This window comes from Erinaceus europaeus, chromosome 2, assembly GCF_950295315.1.
Source record: "Erinaceus europaeus chromosome 2, mEriEur2.1, whole genome shotgun sequence".
In the NCBI taxonomy this organism is placed as follows: domain Eukaryota; kingdom Metazoa; phylum Chordata; class Mammalia; order Eulipotyphla; family Erinaceidae; genus Erinaceus; species Erinaceus europaeus.
Window position 1 is genome coordinate 64276978 of NC_080163.1, and position 25036 is coordinate 64302013.

Here is a 25036-nt window from a genome sequence, read left to right on the forward strand (position 1 = left end):
GAGAATGAGGGAGAGAGAGAGAAAGATAGCTGCAGCACTGTTTGAACACTCGTGAAGCTTTCCTCTTGCAGGTGGGGACAAGGGGCTTGAACCTAGGTCCTTGTACACTGTAATGTGTGCACTTAACCAGGTGTGCCACCACCTGTCTCTCTCTGATTCTTTATTAATATAAAAGTAATTTCGAAAGAAGAATATAGGCATCTATTAGCCATGCTTGAGGGTTAGTGGTATATTACCTAGGTTGCATATATGTAGTTAGTTATAGTCATGAATAAAGCAATATTTAGATAGTTTATCATGTAACATTTTTTATTGAAATCTATCATTTATTTTAAAATGTAAGATATACATTATAAAGCTTCAGATATAATTTATTTTTATAATTTTCTAACAAAAAAGGAGAAATATAAGAAAATATTTTGAGATATTTTATAATGCTATTGATATGAAGAAGTTGTTGCACATCGATGATCAGTATGTTTGACTTTATATATAGTGATACTAACGTTTGCTGACATCTTTGTATTGATTGACATAATGTATCCTTGTTGGATCACACTAATCTTACAGCAGGTGCTTTGCAGTTGTAGATTTTACATCCATTAGGAAAGTCTTGATATCAGTGCCTCCAGTTCCTTTGTTTTCCTTTTCTGATGGTTCCTTAGATGCTTGGTTCTGCTGAGACTTCTCACGTGCTGGTTTCACAATATAATTATCTACTACAACCAAATGGTAGTTTCTCAAGGAGACCATGGCATTCACACACTTATTGTAGGCATCCTGCAGGTTAGCATTACCTTCTGAACAGACAAACTCACGGAGAGAGGGGCTTGATTCTAATGAATGGAGAAATTCCTGATGAGCTGGTGGCATATATGTTCTCATTTCCTTGAGAAATTCAGCAGATTCTACAGGAATACAAGAAAAATGAATTAGCAAGGAATTTATTCTATTAGGAAACTAATAATCTAGCTACCAGTAATGAAGATTATTGTAAAATTTACTTCATTTCTGAAAGCCAAGTGATTTAAAATTACTCTTTGATAAAAATTTTAAAAAGATGTTGGTGCTTCGTTTCGTCCTTTTCTGCTGTAATTGTTGCTTCTAGAAGAATCATTTTGAGGGATACAGGTAGTCTATATTTGACAGCTCATGATACCAAAAAAATCAAGATCATTTAAGAGATCATTTTTATATAAGTGAATGACCTGCTCAGTGCTTTCTCTTTTGTTAATTAAAGTTTAGGGTAAAAGGAATAAAAAGTATTCCTCCTGGGAGTCGGGCTGTAGTGCAGCGAGTTAAGCTCAGGTGGCACAAAGCGCAAGGACAAGACTAAGGATCCCGGTTAGAGCCCTGACTCCCCACCTGCAAGGGAGTCACTTCACAAGTGGTGAAGCAGGTCTGCAGGTGTCTATCTTTCTCTCCCCCTCTCTGTCTTCCCTCATCTCTGTCCATTTCTGTCTGTCCTATCCAACAATGACTACAACAATAATAATAACTACAATAAGGCAACAATAAGGAATAAATAAATAAATAAATATTTTTTAAAAGTACTTTTCCTGAGATTTTACACCCCACACACACATTTATTTCCATGAAGATACAATTAATATGGGCCATCTTTAAATTCTGGTGTAAGATTTGTCCCTTATGCTGCTAGGGCAAGAAGGTGGTTTAATAGAAGCAATTCTAATTTGTGGTTTTCTCATTTACAGATGACTCTCTTTCTGATCCTGATTGTAAATGTTGAAAACATGGTATAGTGGTTTCACCACAACCAGGCTCAATACATATCCAAATGTCAAAACCAAGAAGATGTATACAACTTAGGTTTAGGTTTTTATTTCACTGCTTTTTGATGGGTTAAAGTGAAACCAATCATATAGGCCCTTAAAATTTTGCTTTCTTCCTCTGTGAAATCTAATGATGGCAATGCAATCACATCTTTACTGATTCTCCTAAAACCATCAGATACACTTATATTAGTTGCTGATGGATAGGTACCTTTTAGATATGCTAATATCATTGAATTAACATAAGGGGTGATGATCACTCCCCATTTCCCACTCACCTCCACCAGTACGTTGTTGGATACCCAGAAGAACATCAAAGCACTGAAATATGCTGCTCTGGGCTGCACTGCCCCCAGCAAACTTCTTTGGCGTGTCCCACACACCTTCATAGATCAGACCATCTGGCAGCTGTGGATTGCCTTTCCAGCTAGGTTAGAAGGAAAGAATACTCAATATGGGTTGTCAGAAACTGAGATTAAAAAATACCTTGCAGGTGAGGATGAATGAAAGAACACATGAGATAGATTTTATCATTTTCTTCTACCTGCTCTTCCCATTAATTTTAATGCCCTAGAATAACAGATAATATGGTCCTGAGAAAAAAAAATGGGCAAAATGACTTTGTGAATCAAAACTTGCTTTGACTAGCAAAAATCATTTCATTTTCTTAAAATGATTAACTCTGTTCTATATTTCAGTACATGCCTGGTTAAGCATACACTAAAGAGAACAGTGTGTTCTATAAACTGTTTTTCTAGTTTTTCTAAACCTGATGGATATCAGAGACTCATCAATAAGAGTTTAGTGTGTTCTTCATCTTCTTTGTTTGAGAGGAAATAAATCAACCAAAAGATTACATACCCAGATAAGTAAATGCGAAGAACATTGAAAAACTTTCCTGGGTCCACATATACTGTATAAAGATAAGACATGTTTCATTAAGCAGCATCATATATGTAAGGGAGAAAACAAATAATGTATACAGCTGACTGTCAACTTTAGCATAGGCTATGAGAAAGATATTATGTAAATCTCTGTGAAAAAAAATAAGCTCTCACCTGCCTTCTCCTAGAGTAGCCACACCCACTTCCTGAGTCCACTAAAAGAGGTCTACCACAGGATAAGTGCATAATATACAGAAACACAGAAACAAATACATAACTACACTCTTGGAAAGTGCCTCCATCATTTTTAGTGGAATGTGAGGATATCTTTAAAGGCAGATATAGGTCATAGTTCCGACTTCACTACTGTCTCTGTAGTCTTTCATTATGTACCAGTCCAAATTTAAATATCCATGTCTATAAAGTGGAAATGATAAAAGTAGAACAACCTAGTCAGAATAACTAAACATGCTGAAAATCCCCTATTAAAAATAAGGTACTTTACTTCCCTTGTCTCAACTCTACACCTCGTATAATCAAATATTTGAATACCAGTCTGAAATGTAGCATTCAGTACTTGCCATAAATTTGACGAAATACTTGGAGGGCTTGGTTGAGACAAGAAGCTACATCACTCAGTGCCATTTGCAAAGAATCCAGGTCCCGACATTTCATTGCTTCAAATATAGTGGGAATAACCTTTAGAAAAAAATATATATTTCCTAGAATTAACCATTTTCATAAAATAAAATTCTCCAAGTCCTAAAAGCTTACTTTAAAAAAAGTAGGATTCTCACTTTTCCTCCTTTTAATTTTTTGATAATCCCCCTGGCTGTCATTTGAGTTTAAATTTTTCTCTATTTATTTACTATCAAGAGGCATTTTTTGTAGTTTTGCATTTGTATATATCTAATAGTTAGAACCATTAGGTTTATGTCGTTGTGTGATGTAGTTCCATTACTAACTGCAGAAAAAATATTTCTTTTATTTGTGTTTCAAATTTAATTCTAAATTTATGGTTCTTAACATTTTACACACAAAAAAATTTATTTTTACCAGATAATATACTGTTTCTAAGTAATCAAGTGCTGCATTTAGACAAGAAAAAGCTAGTTCATTGTTAATATAGCTTAGTAACTCAACAATTGCTCAAGTTATGATACAATTAATCTAGTATGAATGGACATACTTTGATTGCAGAAGCAGCTGCTGTTTCTACCAACAGAGAAACCAGGAAGAATCCTTTACCACAGTCTCCACCAGGAAATGAGAACAAAATTTCCATATTGCTATGAAAATTAAGCAAGAAAGCCAGTAAGTTGCAAAAAACATTAACTTGCTTTGTTGACTACTTTATAGTAATTTTATTTACTCCACTAGTGTAATAGTTCTCTTGCGTAGTATGCTGCTTTGCCATACCACAACCTAGGTGCAAACCTGGCCTCTACCACATTGAAAGAATATTCATGGGCTCCAGATCACATCAAATTGATGGGGTTTACAGTCAACAATACTTATACATCTTTCCCATATTTGAGAGCTACTCTCTTCCCTGATCCAGCTTTCTGTCCCTTTTCTAGTCATGACATCACCTCCCAAGACAATAATTAGGATCCACCTATATATCAGATTTCAGACTCAGGCAAAAAAACAAAAACAAACAAACAAACAAAAAACCCACTAGCATAGCCACAGACCCTATGGAATGTAACTAAAATATGCCTACTAGCTATCTACAAAATGGAGGGCCCCCCAACTTTTCATCTGCACAATTCCAGCCTTTAAGTCCATGGTTCAACAATTTGTTTGACTTTGTATACTAATTCTCTCTTCAACCACCAGGTTCCAGATGCTAGCATGATGTCAACCAAACTTCCCTGAACAGACAACCCCACCAATATGTCCTGGAGCTCCCCTTTCCCAAAGCTGTTCCCCACCAGGGAAAGTGAAAGATAGGCTGGGGAGTATGGATCAACCTGTCAATGCCCATGTTCAGTGGGGAAGCAATTACAGAAGCCAGACCTTCTATCTTCTGCATCCCACAATGCCCTTGGGTCCATACTCCCAGAGGGTTAAAGAATAGGAAAGCTATCAGGGGAAGGGATGGGGTACAGAGTTCTGGTGGTGGGAATTGTTTGGAGTTGTACCCCTCTTATCCTATGTTTTTGTCAATGTTTCCTTTTTATAAATAAAAAAATAAGTAAAAAAAGAAAGAATCTTCAGTGTTGTAGTCTCTATTATGTTCTCTGTTTCTATCTGAAAAAAAAATCTATCTTTTGAGTAGTTGAGAATATTGCTGTTATGTCAACTTTCTAGTTAATATAATTATTAGTCAATTAGGCTAAACTTTAAATTACATTCTGGAACTTGAAATTAGTAATTACACTTCTATTTCTGTTCCTATTATCTTTATTTTTTCACATGCACAAGTTCTATGGAGAGATTTACAAAGAATGATGTCATGCAATCATTTTGTATAAAAATATATCTCTGTGCATATTTCCATCCTTGAAGTTGTTACATATTTTCAAGGATTCATTTGTCCACAAAGGAATTGACTAAGAAATTCAACTAACTGACTAGAAACTTATTTTTTTTAATCAAAGTTGTACGTTGGTGTGAACATAGTCTCTGATCAAGTATGAGTTTCATGGTGGTTCACGGCCTCTAAAGTCAGACAACTTCTACAGCTCATTTGCAATGTGAAAATATGTGAGTGAGCTATCTCCATCTTTGACTTCGATAGTCTCATCTATAAAATGAAACTATGTCTATAATCTTTCTATCAACTTTATACAATTTAACTCCTTTACCCCATACCCATATTGTTACTTTCATCATTTGGTATTTATCAATTAGACTGCTATCTTTTCTCCACCATTAACAGTTTCTCTTTTTTTTTTTTCCTTCTGGCTAATTTCTATTTATTCTAAAAGACTCAACTGAGAAGATTTACAGTCATTTCCTCCTTCATTTCTTTTATATGTTGAGAGATCCCAGTACCTAATCTTCTCACCACTTATCTTATAGCAAAAGACAAAGTTATCCTATATCCTTGTCCTCCCCATTAGTTCAGCTTTGCCAGGTCATTTCTATACCTTTGATATGTGATCTTATTTCACTAGCTCTTAGTCTCTGTTTAGTATGTAGATTAGGGATTATAAAGATTATATTAAGAAATAGATTTATGTCCCTAGCCACTGAGGTAATTCAGTCATAGATACATAGAAATATGTGCATTTTGAATTTATGACTCTTAATTACACTTACATATACAAGTACATTTTTGTATAACCACAATTTATAGTTATACATCTGATGTATAACTACAGTGTACAGCAGAGTCATATCACAATCAGAGATACAATTAAGGACTGGAATTATTTACTTTTTGAACAATTATTCAAATTTCTTTTTGCTTGAATTCAAGCAATCATTTAAAAAGAGATACCTGGAGGAAATTGAAAATCACAGATTCATACTGAATAGCAAATATTTGTCACACTAAAGTACGAATCAAATACTTACTTATAAGTCATGGGCCTTATGAAATCCACCAGGAAGCAATAAACCCATTGGAAGAAAGAAAGAAAATCAATATTAAAATGGCTAAAAGTTAATATTAATTGATTTAACTCCATAGATCTGTCAAGTGAGTCAAAGATTTTAAAAAAGAAAACAGCTTCTCAAGTAGGCGCTGAAAACACTTAACACACTTTAAGTGAAATTAAAAAAAATGTGAAAGGAGTACATATGGATTATGAATGTTAGGTGTTATTGTTGTTTTTATAGAAAAACCATGTTTATGATAGACTCCTGTTTTTACTATAGTCTTCTATATTTACACAAAGTCCTGAGATACCATAATTCTCTTGTGCCTTGATTATAGCAAATCCCTTCACTAAGTGGTTAGAAGTGGTGTAAAGTCCAAGCAAAGAGCCCAGAAGTAAAAAAAAAAAAAAAAGTCCAGAAGTTAGAAACTGCCATCACAACTGCTGAACACAAGTTGACTCTTAATTTAAAATTAAATATGGAATTTAAGAAACAAGGAAAGAAAGGCAAAACACAGAGTGAAACTTGGACTAGTTATGGTCTATACAATAAGACCAAGAACTGGGGAGTTGGAGGATAGGAGGAGGTTGAGTGACCATAAGGTCCCAGTGCAGGATTCAAGAAGAAAAACTATATTGATGGTAGGAATGATGCACCCCTAGCAGAAAAAAAAAACTTAAGAAGAATGAACAGTAAGGCAAAGCATAAGGTGAAACTTGGATGGACTGGGTGTGATGTACTGCACCAAAACAGACTTCTGGGCAAGGAAAGGAAGGGATACGATGGAGAAGCACTGGACACCTGGTGCGTGATGTTGGGAAAGGACCTAAGTTGGGAGAGAGTGTGTCTTATGGATACCTATCATGGAGAGATAAGAAATTGTACCTGGGGAGTCGGGTGGTAGTGCAGTGGGTTCGGAGTAAGGATCCAGGTCTGACCCCTGGCTCCCTACCTGCAGGGGAGTCGTTTCACAGGCGGTGAAGCAGGTCTGCAGGTGTCTCTCTTTCTCTCCCCCTCTCTGTCTTCCCCTCCTCTCTCCATTTCTCTCTGTCCTGTCCAATAACAATGACATCAGCAACAACAATAATAACTACAACAACAATAAAACAAGGGCAGCAAAAAAGAAAATAAATAATTTAAAAATTAAATTAAATTTTTAAAAAGTTAAAAAAAAAAGAAATTGTACCTGGGTGTCAACAGTTGTACTATAAATCTCTAGCTGTACTATTAATCTCTCAATTAAGTCAAGGGAAAAAAGGAAAAGAAAAAATTTACCAATGTGACAACTGTCTCATAAATCATTGTTTCCTTAATAAAATAACTTAAAAAATAAAAGTAACATTTAAAATGTACATATCAATGTCTTTATTAACATATAGTAGCCAAAATAAGCTAGATGCATATTGTCCTTAAGATAACAAGAAAGGAACTGGGTGGTGGCACATCTGGTCAGACACACACATTACAATACTCAAGGATCCAAGTTCAAGTCCCCAGTGCTCACATGCAGGAGAAAAGTTTCACAAGTGTTGAAGCAGTGCTGCAGGTGTCTCTCTGTTTCTTTCCCTATCTCCCCCTTCCCTCTAGATTTCTGGCTGTCTCTATCCAATAAACAAAGATAATAAAAATAAATTTAAAAAAGATAACAGAAGAAAAAATATCCCAAATTTTGGGGTAAGATACATCATAAAATATGTATCTGTGGATAGGGGAGGGAACAAAATGGAAAACAACACAAATAAAATTTCAGAGGAAATAAAAATGCACTGTGTCTCACTTAGAGTTATGTATGCGTATGAAACTCAATCCGAAAACTTTAGATTTGTGTATTTCTGTATTCTAATAATAATATATCTGGAATATTGGGTATGCACAATGCATTGTAGTTAGATCAAAAAATAAATAAGTAAACATATTCCAAGAAAGAAGATAAGCATGTTGCTAAAAAACTGAATGAATGGCTACCTCCCTTGATTTGAAAGCACATGTTCTTTTCATTCTGGTTTTATCACCGTTTACTTACCCACTGGGATCCTTTTTCTTCCAGTTTGCCAAGACACAGTCTGCATAAACTAGAATAGGAGGAAGCCCCAGCTTCTCAGAGAGTTTGCAGTAAGGAATAGCAATATTGTGTGGCAAGACCTAATGAAAACACCGTATTTTGTATCAATTTTGAAGCATCTTATCTTTCTTTCAGTTTGAAAGATATCAAAACGTTAACTGTACTACACAACATCCTAAAACTGAATGAATGTATTGTATTTCCTCTCCTTTATTCCATAGCTCAATCCAAAATTGTTAAATATTCACATTTTGCTTTTGCTGACATAGATATAATAGACATAATCCAATCACAGAGAGAATAAAAAGGGACCAGGTGGTGGCGCACCTGGTTGAGCACACATGTCACAGTGTTCAATGACCCGGGTTCGAGCCCCCAGTCCCCACTTGTAGGGGGAAAGCTTTGCGAGTGGTGAAGCAGGGCAGCAGGTTTCTCTCTGTCTCTCTCCCTGTCTATCTTCCATCCTCCTCTCAGTTTCTGGCTGTTTCTATCCAATAAATAAATAAAGACATTAAAAACAAAAAAGAGAATAAAGGTAAAATGTCATAAGAACACAGGATGTATTGTTAAATTTTGAACAGTCTGTTCATTATTTGCAACCAATCATTTATCTACCCATTCTGAGCCAGGATGAAAGCAGGGCCTAAATCTCTCTCTCCTAATGCCTAGGCTCTATTAATAAAGAAATGGAAAAAGAAAGAAAGAAATTTCTGGTCAATCATTTTCCTTTAAGCAGACTTCATGATACCCAGTGAGGAATCATAACATAAGATCTGCGGGTGTTGGACAATGGAATAGGAACGTGGATTCTACAAATCAGCATCTTCCCTTTGAGAGATCAAAGGTGCCGATCACAACCTAACCAACGCAACGATTGCCACCTCAACATGCTTCACCTCAGACTGTGTCCAGAGACTTCACGTGTGGAATGACAACCCTTCAGCTTCATTACTCGGGTGAGACCTTGCCTTTTATAGTACACTCTAATTTCATCTCAGGTAGTTCACTTTCTAACAAAGTCCCATAACCTAGATATACATCAGTTTCTGTGAGAGAGAGCTTATGTATCCATAAACTGCTGCAAAATATATACCTGAAAGCAGAAGTACACTAGAGTTTGCAGTGAGTACCTCCCTAACACTTCCTCTCCACTATTCCAAGCTTGGGATCCATGATTGCTCAACAATTTGTTTGGCTTTGTATGTTAACTCTCTTTTCAATCACCAGGTTCCAGATGCCACCAGGATACTGGCCAGGCTTCCCTGCATTGAAGACCCCATCAATGTGTACTGGAGCTCAGCTTCCCCAGAGACACACCTTACTAGGGAAAGATAGAGGCAGACTGGGAGTATGGACCGACCAGTCAACATCCATGTTCAGCGGGGAAGCAATTATAGAAGCCAGACTTTCCACCTTCTGCAACCCACAATGACCCTGGGTCCATGCTCCCAGAGGGATAGAGAATGGGAAAGCTATCAGGGGAGGGGGTGGGATATGGAGATTGGGTGGTGGGAATTGTGTGGAGTTGTACCCCTCCTACCCTATGGTTTTGTTCATTTATCCTTTCTTAAATAAAAAATAAATTTAAAAAAAAGACTGCATATATGATGATGGTCTTATCTATACCGTAGCTGTGCAGAGGGTTATACCATCTAGGTTAGTAATAAGCACACCCTAACATACACGCAACAAAAGCTTAATGATAAGGAAGTCTCAAGACACTTCCCTAATTGACTATGAATGCTTATTGCTCTTAAATTGTTACATTACCAAAGGGCAAGTACCTGAGTCTCGATGAAAGCACTAATACCACAACTGAGTTCTGTTAAGTGAGATAAAGACTATTTCTACCTTATTGCTCTAGTCAATCCTTATCAGTAGAGGGGATCGCCCAATTTCATACAACCCACTCCCCAGGTTATAATGTGTCTCAGTCAGCAAACTACAATCTAATAACTACCTTTACTATCTGATGACAGATAAAAAGGGGTGCAAATAGTACAAACTGAAGGGTTCAGCAACAATGAGGCTTCATAAATACATAAACACTGGGGCCGGGTGGTGGCGCACCTGGTTGAGCACACATGTCATAAGGACCCAGGTTTGAGCCTCCTGTTCCCACCTGCAGGGGGAAAGCTTTGCAAGTGGTGAAGCAGTGCTGCAGGTGTCTCTCCCTCTCCCTATCTTCCCTTCCCCTCTCAATTTCTGACGTGTCTCTATCCAACAAATAAAGATAGTTAAAATATATACATATATATGTAAAAATCAGAGATATATGAACATACAGCAGCAGGGCAAAGGAGATAGCATAATGGTTATGCAAAAAACTTTTATGCCTGAGGCACCAAAGTTCCCAAGTTCACTCTTCAACTTCACCATAAGCCAGAGCTAAGAGTGTTAGGGGCTGGGGGAGGGAGGAAACATTACAGACAGAACATGTTACAGTAGTTGACTAAAAGTCATGATAATAAGTTCAATATTTTCTAGTTGAACTGATAGCTTCCCCAGAATTTTAAGGTCTAAAATAAAAAATCACAAAATATTTTCAAAGAATATCATCCAACCAATCAGCCTAAGGCTCTAATGATCTACAGTCTATATTAAGGATGACGAAATATGTTAGAGAGGATTACAATCTGGTTAAGATAATATGAGCCACACTTTTACACTAAAAGCTTCGAAACACTTGACAAAGATCTAAATAAATGGAAAGGCATTCCATAGTCATGGATTGATAGATTTAATACTTTCAGGATGATGATGCACCCAAATTCACCTACAAACTAAACACCATCTTTATCAAGTCCTAGCTAACTTCTCTGAAAGAGTATTAAGGTGATCCTAAAATTCATGAGGAAAAGCAATAGATCTAGAATAGCTAGAATAATCTTTAAAAAAAAAAGAATAAAGTTGGGGGACCACACTTCCTGATTTCAAGAGTTACTTCAAAGCTATTGAATACTGTAATCAAGACAGTGTGGTATTGGTATACGAGACATAACTCAGTGAGATAAACTTCAGGAACCAACCCTTGCGGCAGAGCTTCTACTATTCTGGCTTAAGCACTAAACAGCATGTATAAACTGTTGAGATCTTTATAGTCTGTTGAGAATAATCAGTAGTTGATTTTTGGAAAGGGTGCAAAATTAACACAGCAAAGAACATTCTTTCTGACAAGTGGGATCAAGAGATATTCACATGCCAAAAAATGAAGCAGGTCCATTTCTTCATAACATAGCCAAATACTAATTCAAAATGGATCACAACCTAAATAGCTCAAACCAAAAAACCCTCAGAAGTATATCTTTTGATCACAAGTCAGACAAAGTCTTCTTAGACACCAAAAGTGCAAAGGACAAAAAAAAATTTTTTAAATGTATCTTATATTTTCATATACTATCAGAAAGTGTAAAGACAATGCACAATGTGGGAGAAAATATTTACAATCACTATCTGGTAAGTAACTTGTATCTTAAAAACACAAAACACCCTTACAACTCCATGTGGAAAGCGGCCAAGAAGTTTCATGCCTGAGGCTCTGAGGTCCCAGGTTCAATCTTTGGCACCACCACTCTATGTCAGAGCTAAGCAGTGCTCTGATTTTTTTTTTCTGTTATTTAAATGAAATACATAAACAAAAAGAAATTATTACCTTATAAGCAATTTCAACGCCCTCTTGCCCTTCACCCCACCCCTACACCCATGGCATGATTATGGGCACACTGAAACCATAATCAGAAACTCACTCATCGATCACACCGAAGAAAAATGGAAAGAAAACATCTAAAGACTAATGTGAACATAAATACTCAGCAATATCACTCATAATAGCCCTAAAGTGGAAACAGTTCAAACGTCCATTAACTGATGAGCGGGTAAATAAAAGATGTTATAGCCAAAATAAGTAGAATATTAGCCAACAATACAAAGGAGTAAAGCTCGAACACAAGTACCATGAAAACATTATAGAAAGTGACCAGAGCATCACAAGATAACACGATTCAATAGCTAAGAACTATCCAGAATAAGCAAATCTATTGAGTCCTAAAGTAGATTACCAGCTGCCTAGGACCAGGGCTTAGAACGGGAGGTGACTATTATGGATACAAGGGTTTCTTTTAGGGGGTGATAAAAATGCTGTAAACATTAGATTTGAGGTAGTACTATACATATTCTGTTACATATTAAAGATCATTGAACAGTATACTCTCTAAATAGATGAGCTGTAATAAAGTTATCTTGGGGAAAAAAATTTTAAAAGATAAGAGACTACAGAGGCTTTGTGAACAACAAAGGAACAGTGTTCTCCTAAATAATGTTCACACCACACAGACTTACATTTCAGAAAATGCTTTAAATAGTCTCTTATGTGTGTCACTTGTAGAGACTCAAACTTGAGGGAGGTGGCAGGTCTCACCATCACATCAATTTTGGATTTCAAATTCCTCTGGAGGAAGCCTACAATGTGCTAGATAATTTCTATTTACAGAAAGAGGTGAAAATTACATCACTCTTCCTCCTACAATAGATATAGCTTAAGTATATGAACCAGACTAGCTCAAACCCAGATTTTAGTTGTTTATGTGTTTGGTGGGGCAGGGGAGAGGACACCTTTTCTTTTCCTAATTTTTAACATTTGACTTAATCCAGGTCCTCCCTTTGACATTCATTTACTGAGACTACCTATTTGTTGCTAAAGTTTCTGTGGAAATCCTGGCTGAGGAAGAGGTTGAGGAAGGAGGCACGGTGGTGGCACACCGAGCAGAACATACATATTAATCGTGAGCAAAGACCTGAGCTCGCTCACCCTGGTCCCCACCTGCAGGGAAGAAGCATCATGGGAGGGGAAGCAGTGATGCAGGTTTTGCTCTTCCTCTTTATCGCCTCTTTCCTCAATTTCTATTTCTATGCAAAAATAAATAAAATATTTTTTTAAGTGGCCTGGGTAACAGAAGACAACTAGCTTGCCCTGAACTCTGAGCTGGGGAAGGAAATGGAGATGAGGGGATATGTGTCTTACACCCCCTTGGGTCCTCATAGCAGAAACTTGAATGTTTGACGCCCGGCAAGCATCCACTGCTCAAAGAATTACCTGGTACTTGAAGCCCCCCCATCAGTTTATCTTTGTTAATAAAAAAGAGGAACATATAAAGGGAGATAAAGCTGTTCAGTTCTACACCAACATCTGAAAAGGATAAAAATTCATTCTTAATCTGGTTCTCTCCCTTTGAAGAGGCTGTGGTCTTGCCCTCTCATCTTTGAATGGGGTTTTCAGGAGTTTGATTCTGACACTTGAGTTACCTCCTCCTACTAAAATGGTCTCATCTGAGGAGAATGTTAATAAGGTGCACATTAGCATTTAGGCACATATCCAAATTAAGGTTTGTTTGTTTTTTTTCTCTTCAGTTTCTTTTTCTTTTTTTTTTTTTCTTTGCCTCCAAGGTTATCACTGGGGGTGGGTGCCTGAACAGTGAATCCATTGATCCTGGAGGCCTTTCTTTTTTTCATTTATTTTTATTGGATAGGACAGACAGAGAGTGAGAGAGGGGGAGGCAGACAGGGAGAGAGAAAGATAGAGACCTGCAGACCTGCTTCACCACTTGTGAAGTGACCCCTCTGCAGGTGGGAAATCAAGGGGCTTGACCTGGGACCCTGGAGTGGGTCCTTGTGCTTCACGCTATGCACACTACTGCCCGGCCCCCTCCCTTCAGTTTCTTATCTTCAAGTTGCAAGCTCCTGACTCCCCCAAAGTTAAACTGTATTTTATGTATGTATGTTTTTTATACAGAGAAACCGAGAGGGGAGAGAGAGATAGAGGAGAGACAACTGCAGCACTGCTTAATCAGCTGTGAATCTTCTCCTCAACAGATGGGCACCAATGTCTTAAACCCAGGTTCTTATGCATGGTACTTCATATGCTCAATTGGGAGTGCCGTGGCCCCAACCCCTGATAGGCTTTAACCACTTTGACAAGGGCAAAGGCTTTAAAATGGTGTAGAAGTAGGCACAGTGTTTTGTTCAGGGAAGGGCAAGTGAATAAGGCTCTAGGAACTCGGGGTAGAGTGCCTAAAAGGTCTAGAATGCCCAGCTTACGATTCCTGATAACCACTGGGACCTCAAGTTGCTCAGATGCTTGGGAAAAGGGAGTTCCAAGTGGTGAACAGAAGCAGGAAAACACAGAACATTCTCTTAAGCACGACATAATTAAGATCTCACTACCTAAAGGAAAACTAACTAAGAGCGATACACACACTCCTGACAGAATCAGCAAAACCAATTGTTGGAACTTTACCCTCCCCTCAAAAAAAAACACACAAACAAAAGTCTTGAGGGGTGGGGGGATGCCTTATAGATTTTATTTTTAAGGGGTGGTTGTACTGTGTTTTTCCCTGGAGAGAGGCTCATTTTAAAAATAAAAGGCTGGGAGCTGGGTGGTAGCGCAGCAGGTTAAGCGCACATGGCGTGAAGCACAGCGACTGGCGCGAGTCCCCGGCTCCCCACCTGCAGGGGAATCGCTTCACAGGCGGTGAAGCAGGTCTGCAGGTGTCTATCTTTCTCTCCCCTTCTCTGTTTTCCCCTCCTCTCTCCATTTCTCTCTATCCTATCAAATAACTACAACAATAAAACAACAAGGGCAACAAAAAAATAAATTTTAAAAAATAATTTTATAAAAGGCTCCACAATAAAAACTGATCTGCAAGTCCACTCGATTAACTTAAAAAACTTGAGCAAAAAAATGAACAAAATACTTTAGGGGGGCCAGGCAGTGGTACACCTGGTTTAGTGCATGTTACAGTACACAAGGACTGGGGTTTGAGCTCCTGTTTCCCACCTGCCAAGGAGAAACTTCTTGAGTGGAGAAGCAAGTACTTATAGGTGTCTCTCTCTCCTTCTCTATCTCCCCCTTCCCTCTCAAATTCCCTGTATCCTTCAGAATAAATAAGTAAAAAGAAAAAAAGTACTTCAGAATTTTAAACCAGGGCCTTGTGCTATTTATTTAAAAGGAGAGACAAACCCTGTCCTCTGAAGACCAAGGTTATAATATGGGAAGAGGGTAGGTGTAAGTAATCAGGAAGTTCCCATCTACAGCCAGACAAAGCTTTCTCCAGAAAAACCACTGGGACATATGTCCCCTTTTCTCACTCAGGAGAGGCCACTGAGTTTGGGAACCATCTGAATTTGTCAGAAAATCCCAATCAAAGAGAGCAGGATCCCCACAACCACCATCACCTATAGACATCCCAGAGGGCCCTTTCCACAGCTCTTTTTCCCCATCCCTAAACTACTGCAGCGGGGAGAGCAAAGGGAGAGAGTCGCATGCTAACAGATGGCACCGCTTTGCAGAGATCTGGAATTGGGTAACTTCGCTCTGCTGCTGCCAAACAAGCACGGTTTACCGGGGAATTCAAAATACCAACTGCCTCTCTCACAAAGTAGCAACCGCCCACACAAGGCTGGAAAGCTCATGCAGTGATAAAGAAAAGGAGGGAGGAGTGTTCCGCAACAGGAGCCTCCAGATAAATAGAGGAGCCGCCGCCAGTCATCAGGGCACACCAGTTATCTCTACCACTGGACCTGGAACCTGGCTGAAGCCCACATTACTTCTGCTTCTGTGTAGAGTTCCCGCACTCCAAGAAAAAGAGTGACAGGAAAGGGGTGGAGAAGCAGTGAGGACCTCCAAAAGAAGAGAGTGAAAAAACTTGAGTGTTTGCAATCATACCCTTTAGCATACACTGTTGCCATATATACTTACAAACACACACACACACACACACACACTCTCTAGAGGGGAGGGGAGGCAGCCAGGTGATGGCGTACCTGATAGAGCACACGTGTTATAATGCGCAAGAGGACAGGTTCAAGACCCTGACCCCCACCTGATGTTTGGAAGCTTCAGAAGTGGTGAATCAGTGCTGCAAATCTGTCTCTCTCTCTCTCTTTCTTTGCCCCTCTTTATCTCCCCCTTCTCTCTCACTTTCTTTCTCTACCCTAAAATAAAATAAAACAAAATAACTTTTCAAAGAAGAAAAGAGTCGGTCTTGCAGAGGTGGTACAATGGATCAAGCATTGGACTCTCAAACATGAGGTCCTTAGTTCAATCCCCAGCATCACATGTGTCAGATTGATGCTTTGGTTCCCTCTTTCTCATCAATAATTTTTGTTTTGTTTATTTTAAAGCTTTCAGATAACTGCAGTGCTGGCCAATGTATGACTGCATTCTCATAAGTAGCCCTAGGCCAGAATGCTCCCAACATTTATTTATTTACAGTTTTTTTCTTTTAGCTAATTTTTTAAAACAAATATTTATTATTGGATACAGACAGAAATTGAGAGGGGAGAGGATGATAGGGAAAGAGAGGGCTGGGGAGACAGCATAGTGGTTACGCAAAAGAGTCTCATACCTGAGGCTCCAAAGTCTCAGGTTCAATTGCCAGCAAGCACCACCATAAGCCCGAACTGAGCAGTGCTCTGGTCTTTTTCATTAAAATATTAAATAAAAGTATATTTAAGAGAGAGAGAGAGAGACAGAGAGATACCTGACAGCCATGCTTCACCACTCCTGAAGCTTTCCCCCTGCAGGTGGGGATCAGGAGTCCTTGTGCACTGTAATGTGTGTGCTGAAGCAGGTGCACCACCGCCTGGCCCCCCAAAATTTAGACCTAAGAGGTTATAAGTGGTAAGAAATCTTTGTTGTTTTAGCTGCTGATAAATTTTAGAGCACTCTTCTATGCAGTAATAGATAACTAATACAAACTTTCTTTTAAAATTTTTTTATATTTATTCATTTTCCCTTTTGTTGCCCTTGTTATTTTTTATTGTTGCTGTAGTTATTGTTGTTATTGATGTCATCGTTGTTGGATAGGACAGAGAGAAATGGAGAGAGGAGGGGAAGACAGAGAGGAGGAGAGAAAGATAGACACCTGCAGACCTGCTTCACCCACCTGTGAAGCGACTCCCCTGCAGGTGGGGAGCTGGGGGCTTGAACACACCTTACTAGGGAAAGAGAGAGGCAGACTGGGAGTATGGACTGACCAGTCAACACCCATGTTCAGCAGGGAAGCAATTACAGAAGCCAGACCTTCTACCTTCTGCAACCCACAGTGACCCTGGGTCCATGCTTCCAGAGGGCTAGAGAATGGGAAAGCTATCATGGGAGGGGGTGGGTTATGGAGATTGTGTGGTGGGAATTGTGTGGAGTTGTACCCCTCCTACCTTATGGTTTTGTTCATTAATCCTTTCTTTAAAAAAATTTTTTTAAAAAAGAAGTTTAGTTAACCTGAAAGGACTTGGGGAAAAAGAAAATGTTTAAATACATTTTAATATCATCGACATTCGCAATGTGTTAATTACTTGTTACTTAATTGAAAATGTTTTCTGTTGGTTTTTCACATTTTGTTCTGAATCTGTGTACTTTCTCTTTACTATGATCTCCTCATGAAATATTATTAAATATTTTAAACATTTCCCTTTGCCAACTCATAGGGTCTCTTTTAGAATAATGTATAGAGAAACTGAGATAATTTTATAATACATTTTCATAATTGTGACCTTCATTCAGGCAATTTTGTTAGCTTTTGATTATGCTGTATATTTTCTGACCTCCATATTTTCAGCACTCTTTTCTTTTTTTCCTACTCCTCTTCTCCTTGCTCTACAATCTTTCAAGACATTATTCAAGTCTCGTTCTTGAATGAAACAGTTCATGATCACATCAGTTATTATGTAACTCACCCACATTCTCATTCTTCTGCACCTGACATATCAACTATATTGATTATAATGGCAATTACAACATGTGAGATGTTAAATGCAAATAAATAACCTCCAATTAAAGGGTTAAATAAATAAAGTTCAGGACCCTAGTGAAAATTTACAATGATTACAAATTATCATTATGTAGCAACTCAAAATGTTCAAATATAATTTAAGTGACTTAATTACTGACTTAATATATGAAATATGCACAGTATGGCACAAATGTGTTATGTAAGTAAAAAGATCTGTTAATAAAGGGTGACATGTTAAATCAGTGAATGATTTCCACTTTTGTTATCTAAATGTTACAAAATGCAGTTCTAGTAATTTTAGAATTGTTTACATTAACTGTAAATTGGATTTAAATTTGTCAGTTATTACAAGAAATATTCAAAAGGGGGGAGGCAGGTGGTGGTACACCTTCTTGAATGCACATGTTACAGTATGCAAGAACCTGGGTTCAAGTTCCCGGTCCAGGACTTCAGGTATCTCTCTCTGTCTCTCTTCCCTGCTACCTCCCCCTTCACTCTTGATTTATGATTGTCTCTATACAACAAATAAATAAAGATAATAATAAAAAAATTTAAAAATCCTCCAAACCTTGCAGACATCTTCACCACCTTTATTCCACACATATGCCATGACGATATATCCAAGAGCCAAATGTGCAAGGCGCTCTGATTTGTGCCCTTGGAGACCTTCAATGCTAAGTTCTTGTAGCTGGGAATAAATGAAGAGATTGGCCAAATCAACAAGGTGATGCTACAGTTTCAAAACCAGTTTGAAAACATTAACAAACTATAATAGAAGAAGACGTATACAGTGTTCAAACCTTTTCAACTTCTGCTCGCAGCTGGCCATCATCAATCAATCTAGGCAGATTTTTTGCTATTTGAATCCAGGCATCATAAGGGTGAGGTAGATCCTCCTTGAAAAAAGAATACTTCTATTTACAAAGGAGAAATTATTGTATAATGATAAGGTCACTTTGAAAAGCACCTGGTTATTGAAACCAGACTATCCTTTAGTACCACATCCTTGGGACTCTGATCTCTGTTCTCTGATTTTCCATTCTCTTCAGCATTCTCATATCCCTGTTTGTCAACAGTCAACCCAAAGTTTCACAGAAATCTTAATTACTGAAGTCTATCTTATGCCCCCAAGTCACAAATTCCATAGAATATATTCCTCCACGGGCTGGGTGGTGATGCATCCGGTTGAGTGCACATGTTACATACAGTTCACAAGGACTGTGTGGTTCAAGACCCTGGTCACCACCAGCAGGAGTAAAGCTTTGTGAGGGGTGAAGCAGTGCTGTCAATGTCTCTCTCCTTCTCTATCTCCTGCTTCCCTCTCGATTCTGACTCTCTCTATCCAATAAATAAATAAAGATAATAAGAATATTTTTAAAAAATAATACACTCCACATTATTAAGTGATATCAGAAGTGAAGGAAGCAAAGGTTTGTTTTTACAGCCTGCATTGTATATATAGTTTACTATGATTCAAACGTGTTTCCAACTCTCAGTAATCATATTAGTCTTTCGTATCACTTTCCATAAGCAAGACTTTCATCATGCCTTTATCTATATATTTATAGGAACTAGAACAATATTGGACATATAGAAGATCATATATATATATATGTATATATATATATATATATATATTCCATGTTTTCTACCTAATTTTGTTTCACAGGAGAGCTATGCTTTACATAGTAAGAACAGATTAAATCTAAATAAAATTTTCTCTCTGGATCACATTTACAATCCAATCTCAAGGAAAAAGATACCATCAAAGATTTAGGTCACACCTTCCAAAAATTCATATTTTTGGACAATTTTTTAAACTATTAGCAGAAGAGCTTATGGGAACTAAGGGAGCAGAATACAAATGAGGTAACAACTCAAAGCCAGAATGTGGTGAGATTTTAAGTTCCAAATCAAAGTTACTTGTTATAAATAAGTTGTAAGGTAAATGTAATATGAAATCTAAACATTTTCCGAGATTCTAGATTAATTAGTTTTAATTCATCAGAACATACTAATAACAATGAAAAATTCACCCAGTGAGAATTCAGTAATATTTACCTTCCTTGTATGCTTTGAATTTTTAATTATCATATAAATTTGCACTGTAGAGTTTTCAGTAATTCACACACACATATGCAAATATACATATATATATATATATATTCCTTACTGCATATTTCACTGCGGAGTAACGTGAATTTTTATTTGTGATAGTTTATCAAAACAGATGGGTTTGTTATTATGAATAAATAATATGCATATGGTCAGAGAATGCTTAATGCCTATGATGTAAACTATTTGATAGCAGAGGATCTATTAAACTTCTGGGATTTTGGACTTCTAGAACAGGTACCTGGTAGATTAAAATACTTGAAAGTGCCTTTCACATGCTCATAATTATTAGTAAAGATCTTCAATGCAGGGGGCCAGGTGGTAGCGCACCTAGTTAAGTGCACATGTTCAAGCCCCTGGTCCCCACCTGCAGGGAGGAAGCTTCACAAGTGGTGAAGCAGGGCTGCAGGTGTCTCTCTGTCTCTCTCCTTTTCTATCTAGCCCCACCTCTCAATTTCTTGCTGTCTCTCTCCAATAAGTAAAGATAATATATTTTTAAAAAATTAAATAAAGATCTTCAATGAAGAGATAAAAATGATGATTTCGTATGCATTTGATGTTAGAGATACACTTATACATATAAATGAGTTTGTGTGTATGTGTATTTGTGCTTCAGGACATGGAATATAATTCTTGAGCATAGCAGCAGTTTAATTTTCCTCTACAAAGCCAGTATCTTACATACAGGCAGTTTTACCACTCTAAGCACTTTAAGGAAAGATAGAGGAAAGAGAGTTAGAGAAGTATCACAACATAAGAGTTTTCTCTGACCATAACACCTCCCAGATGGAGCTGGGACTTCAACCTGAGGTGCTGGCATAGCAAGACACATGCACTACCTAGTGAATTATCTCTCCAGCTCTATTTCTGTTTTTAATGTAACCCACTGGGAGAGCTTTTTTACTTTTGTTTTTTGGTGTGTGTGTGTGTGTGTGTGTGTGTGTGTGTGTGTGTGTGTGTGTGTGTGTGTGTGTGTGTGTTTTGTTGTCCCACGGAAATTCTTTGAAGAGATCTCCATAGTTACAATGATTGTTTTACTTTTAAGAGGACTGACTCACTAGTGGAAACAGTAAACTTAGTTAAGAGAACTTGTAAATCCTGAAAAATAATTTTGTATTGTATCATCGATAAGAACATTTTTTTGAATCATTCAGTCTTGGAAATTAAGGATGCCTGTAGGGAGCAGAGGTGAGTATAAATACTATTATTTTGCATGTGTACTTTAAAACAGTTTTTTATTATTTTAAAAAACCTACATTTATTTCCTTTTCTTTAATTATTTAGAGATGAAAATTAAATTGAAATTTTGCTTTAGATGCTCTTATTAAACAAAATATATTTGCAGTATGTTATTCACAGAATATATTGACAGAATGTTATTCCTAAATACATCTAAGTTAGAGTCTGACTAAAATAATATTTATTGCATTTAAAGGAACTTTTAACCAAGTAGAGACATATTGATGTGCAGATTTTCACTATGTGTTGTGAATTTATAAGAATTCTTTCCTGGAACCTTGAGTACCTATTAAATTCCAAGAAGTGATTAAAAGAAAAAAGAAGGAAGTAACTTGAGATTTCTTCTTTTAAGAGAGACACCAAAGAATTGTCTTAATTTCACAGACCTTAGAGTCAGACTAGTTAGACTCACATTCTACTTCTATCATGCTAATTGTGAGTTTTGATTATTGCTTCATTTTTGCTAATTTAATTGGCTCAGATGATGATGAGTTAATAGCATACACTTGAAGATGATTTATAAGGTGGAGTAAGCTAATATTTGTATACTGCTTTACACATCATATAAATAGTTGATAGCTAAAGTATTGTAACAAAATTTTTTTCATGGAGTTATTCAGAAAAAAATGTAGAGAAATGTAGACTTTAATGCATGCCTGTACTCTACATTCCTTTAACTTTGTAACCAAAACTTGTAAGAAAAAGAAATGGAAGCTCAGACTCGCATTGAATGCTATGCCTAGTAAATAACAGAAAATATTAATACAACACAAAGTCGCTTCTGAGCCATCTCAAAAACGTAGTCAAAGTAGGAAGACATATTTTATACATTCTAAATCACATCAATGGCAAAAGGAGTTATTTTGATTCATGAGTTATGTATTACTGTGCTTTTTTTTTTTCAAAAAGTGCTCTAAAAAGCAATTGCATTAAACCAATTTTTAATATGTGCAGTAAATCTTAAAAAGCTAAATTACATCTATATTTTGCTTATCTCCTTATGTTCCACATTGGTCTAAGAAGAGCAACTGAAACTAAATTTCTAGGCATAACAGGTTAAGAAAGTTAAGTGATACCTACTTATTAAAACTCTATCTACTATCTTAGTACTATTTTTATTCATTTGTTCAGTAGAAATTAAGACTCATCCAATAGAAATTAGCTTGTCCAGGCAGTTAATGTCAAGAAAATACTTTGCCCATATTTTCAGTGCCTTTGCTTACCTTTGGATTTGGTAGAGCAAAGCCCATATCTTCATCTATATGATGCTTTTTGTCTATTTTCCAAGAACTTCTCATAGAAGATGTTCTATCATGAGCCATTCTTTCAGTCTACTCCTCTGGTTCTCCTCAGTATCTGAGGCATCTCAGAGCATCTATTTATTGCTGAGGGAGTTATAAACAGTGACCACAACTTATTACATAGGCAATAAGAAATTGCTTCCAGTTTTAGAATAGTTTCATTTTCTACTTCCCTTATTTGTAATTTGATAAACAATTAAACTACAAAAGCATCACTGTTCATAATAAGGAGAAACTGAAAGCTTCTATCCCATATCAGGACTTTATTGCCCAGAACATGATCTGTTTTCTGCATCAGGAATCAGAAATAGAAAAGCAGAAAAAATAAAACAAGGAAACTATGTGACCAAATTATTTTTTGATTCTGTAAAGAGTTGAGATCAGTCCTGGATGATTCCATTGCTTCTGGGCCTAAATTTTCACTCATTTTTTTTAAGCAAGGAGGAGAGATGTAGAGACACCACAGCACTGCTCCACCCTTTGTGAAGCTTTCCCCACTACCATCCATAATGATCACATGTGGTACAGGAGCTCAAACTGTCTTCTTCTTTTTTTTAATTGTCTTTATTTATTCATTAGATAGAGACAGCCAGAAATCAAGAAGGAAAGAAGAGAGAGAGAGAGAGAGAGAGAGAGAGAGAGAGACCAGCAGCCCTGCTTATCACTCACAAAGCTTTCACCCTGCAGGTGGGGACAAGGGGCTTGAACCTGTATCCTTGTGCACTGTAACATGTGCGCTCAACCAGGTGCACCACCACCCAACCCTGGCTTGAACCTATCTTCAATCATAGTGTTGTATGCTTTCCACTGATTGAATTATCTTCCCAACCCTCTTTTGGAGCTTTTAAAATTTTTAGTTAAAACAATTAATTTGAATTAGACTAAAATCTAAAGTAAAACCTCTTTGTACAATTGTTATCTTTAAGCTTCAGGATTCTTTGAGATCACAAATATCTAATTGTAGCAGATAGAAAATGTAACCTGTAGTACATTGGATTGCATATTTTAAAAAGGAAATTGTTTCTAAAGTATGCAGAAAAATGGAAGAGCATGAAGAATTTAGAATGATAGAAACTCTCCACCACCTCTCCATTGTTCTTACCTGGACATTCCTTTTTTTTTTTTAATTTTTTATTTATAAAAAGGAAACGTTGACAAAACCATAGGATAAGAGGGGTACAACTTCATACAATTCCCACCACCAGACCTCCATATCCCATCCCCTCCCTTGATAGCTTTCCCATTCTCTATCCCTTTGGGAGCATGGACCCAGGGTCGTTGCAGAAGGTTGAAGGTCTGGCTTCTGTAATTGCTTCCCCGCTGATCATGGGCGTTGACACTTACTTGGACTTTCATCTGCATTTGCAGTGATACCAATCTTCTTCATATTCTTTTTTTATCCATTCTAGAAAAAGTTTTCTGTGTCTCTGCTATATTTGGTGGCTAGGATCTGTTGAGTCCTTCACATTTTGACAATTCATAATACAATACAGATTGAAAAAAAGAAAAAAGATGTTGACAATATTTTTAAATTCAAATTAAGGCAGTATTTGGTAGTGGTTTATTATGCAATAGCAGAAGGCATAGAATTCCTTCAGAATGATCAGATAGTGAAGAAAAAGTATGAGTGCTTCCTGCATTAAAAGAATGTAGCTTTATCAGGGAGCTTTTCAGTACTTGAAATAAGGTTTATAGTAAGTAACTTCTTGACCACAGTGTAAAATACTTCTCACATTATTTCCTCTCTGTTGTATTATGACATTTTTCTTTTAAGGATAAGCTTTACACAATAATTAAATTTTTCCTTAAAACCATTGCTTCATAAAGCTGATATTGTTGAAATATGTCAAGGGAAAAGAAGTGAAAAATTATCATGCTTGTCTAGTATTTCTGTACAGGAGCCCAAAATACCAGCAGAATTTCATGTATTTTATTATCCCTTCAAATCTCTGTACTGGGGTGGGGAATAATTATTTTCAGCTGAATCATTGTTGAAGACAGGTGATTCTCTTGAGAAAATAAATCTTTGAAGACTATTTTAAACTGTAACTTCATAAAACTTCTGACAACTATTGCTCAAACTACTTCATTAAATCTCTCTTACTCATAACTACAGATTCAATAATGTTTAACTGTCCTGCATTTATTTCTTCCTTTTTTACTTCAAGTTTCAACCACTTTTCATATTTCTGAAGCAAAGTATTTACTTCTGTAACTACATTCTATTTATCTCAAGTCTTCATTAAATTTTCATCAAGTATCCATTAGATTTCTTTTCACATGCTATTAGAAGAACAGCTTA

The 25036-nt window shown here is 36.9% G+C and overlaps 1 protein-coding gene across 1 annotated transcript; it reads right to left on the reverse strand.

The window, feature by feature from the left end:
- Positions 1–312: 312 nt before the first annotated feature.
- Positions 313–22807, reverse strand: IDO1 (indoleamine 2,3-dioxygenase 1). The gene is made up of 10 exons (XM_060186415.1): positions 22657–22807; positions 18880–18975; positions 18648–18767; positions 8253–8371; positions 6206–6220; positions 3867–3966; positions 3259–3376; positions 2655–2706; positions 2072–2220; positions 313–908 (listed from the first exon to the last, which is right to left on the reverse strand). Exons 1-10 carry the CDS (start codon positions 22753–22755, stop codon positions 565–567), a joined length of 1212 nt encoding a protein of 403 aa, XP_060042398.1. The 5' UTR covers positions 22756–22807; the 3' UTR covers positions 313–564.
- Positions 22808–25036: the final 2229 nt, after the last annotated feature.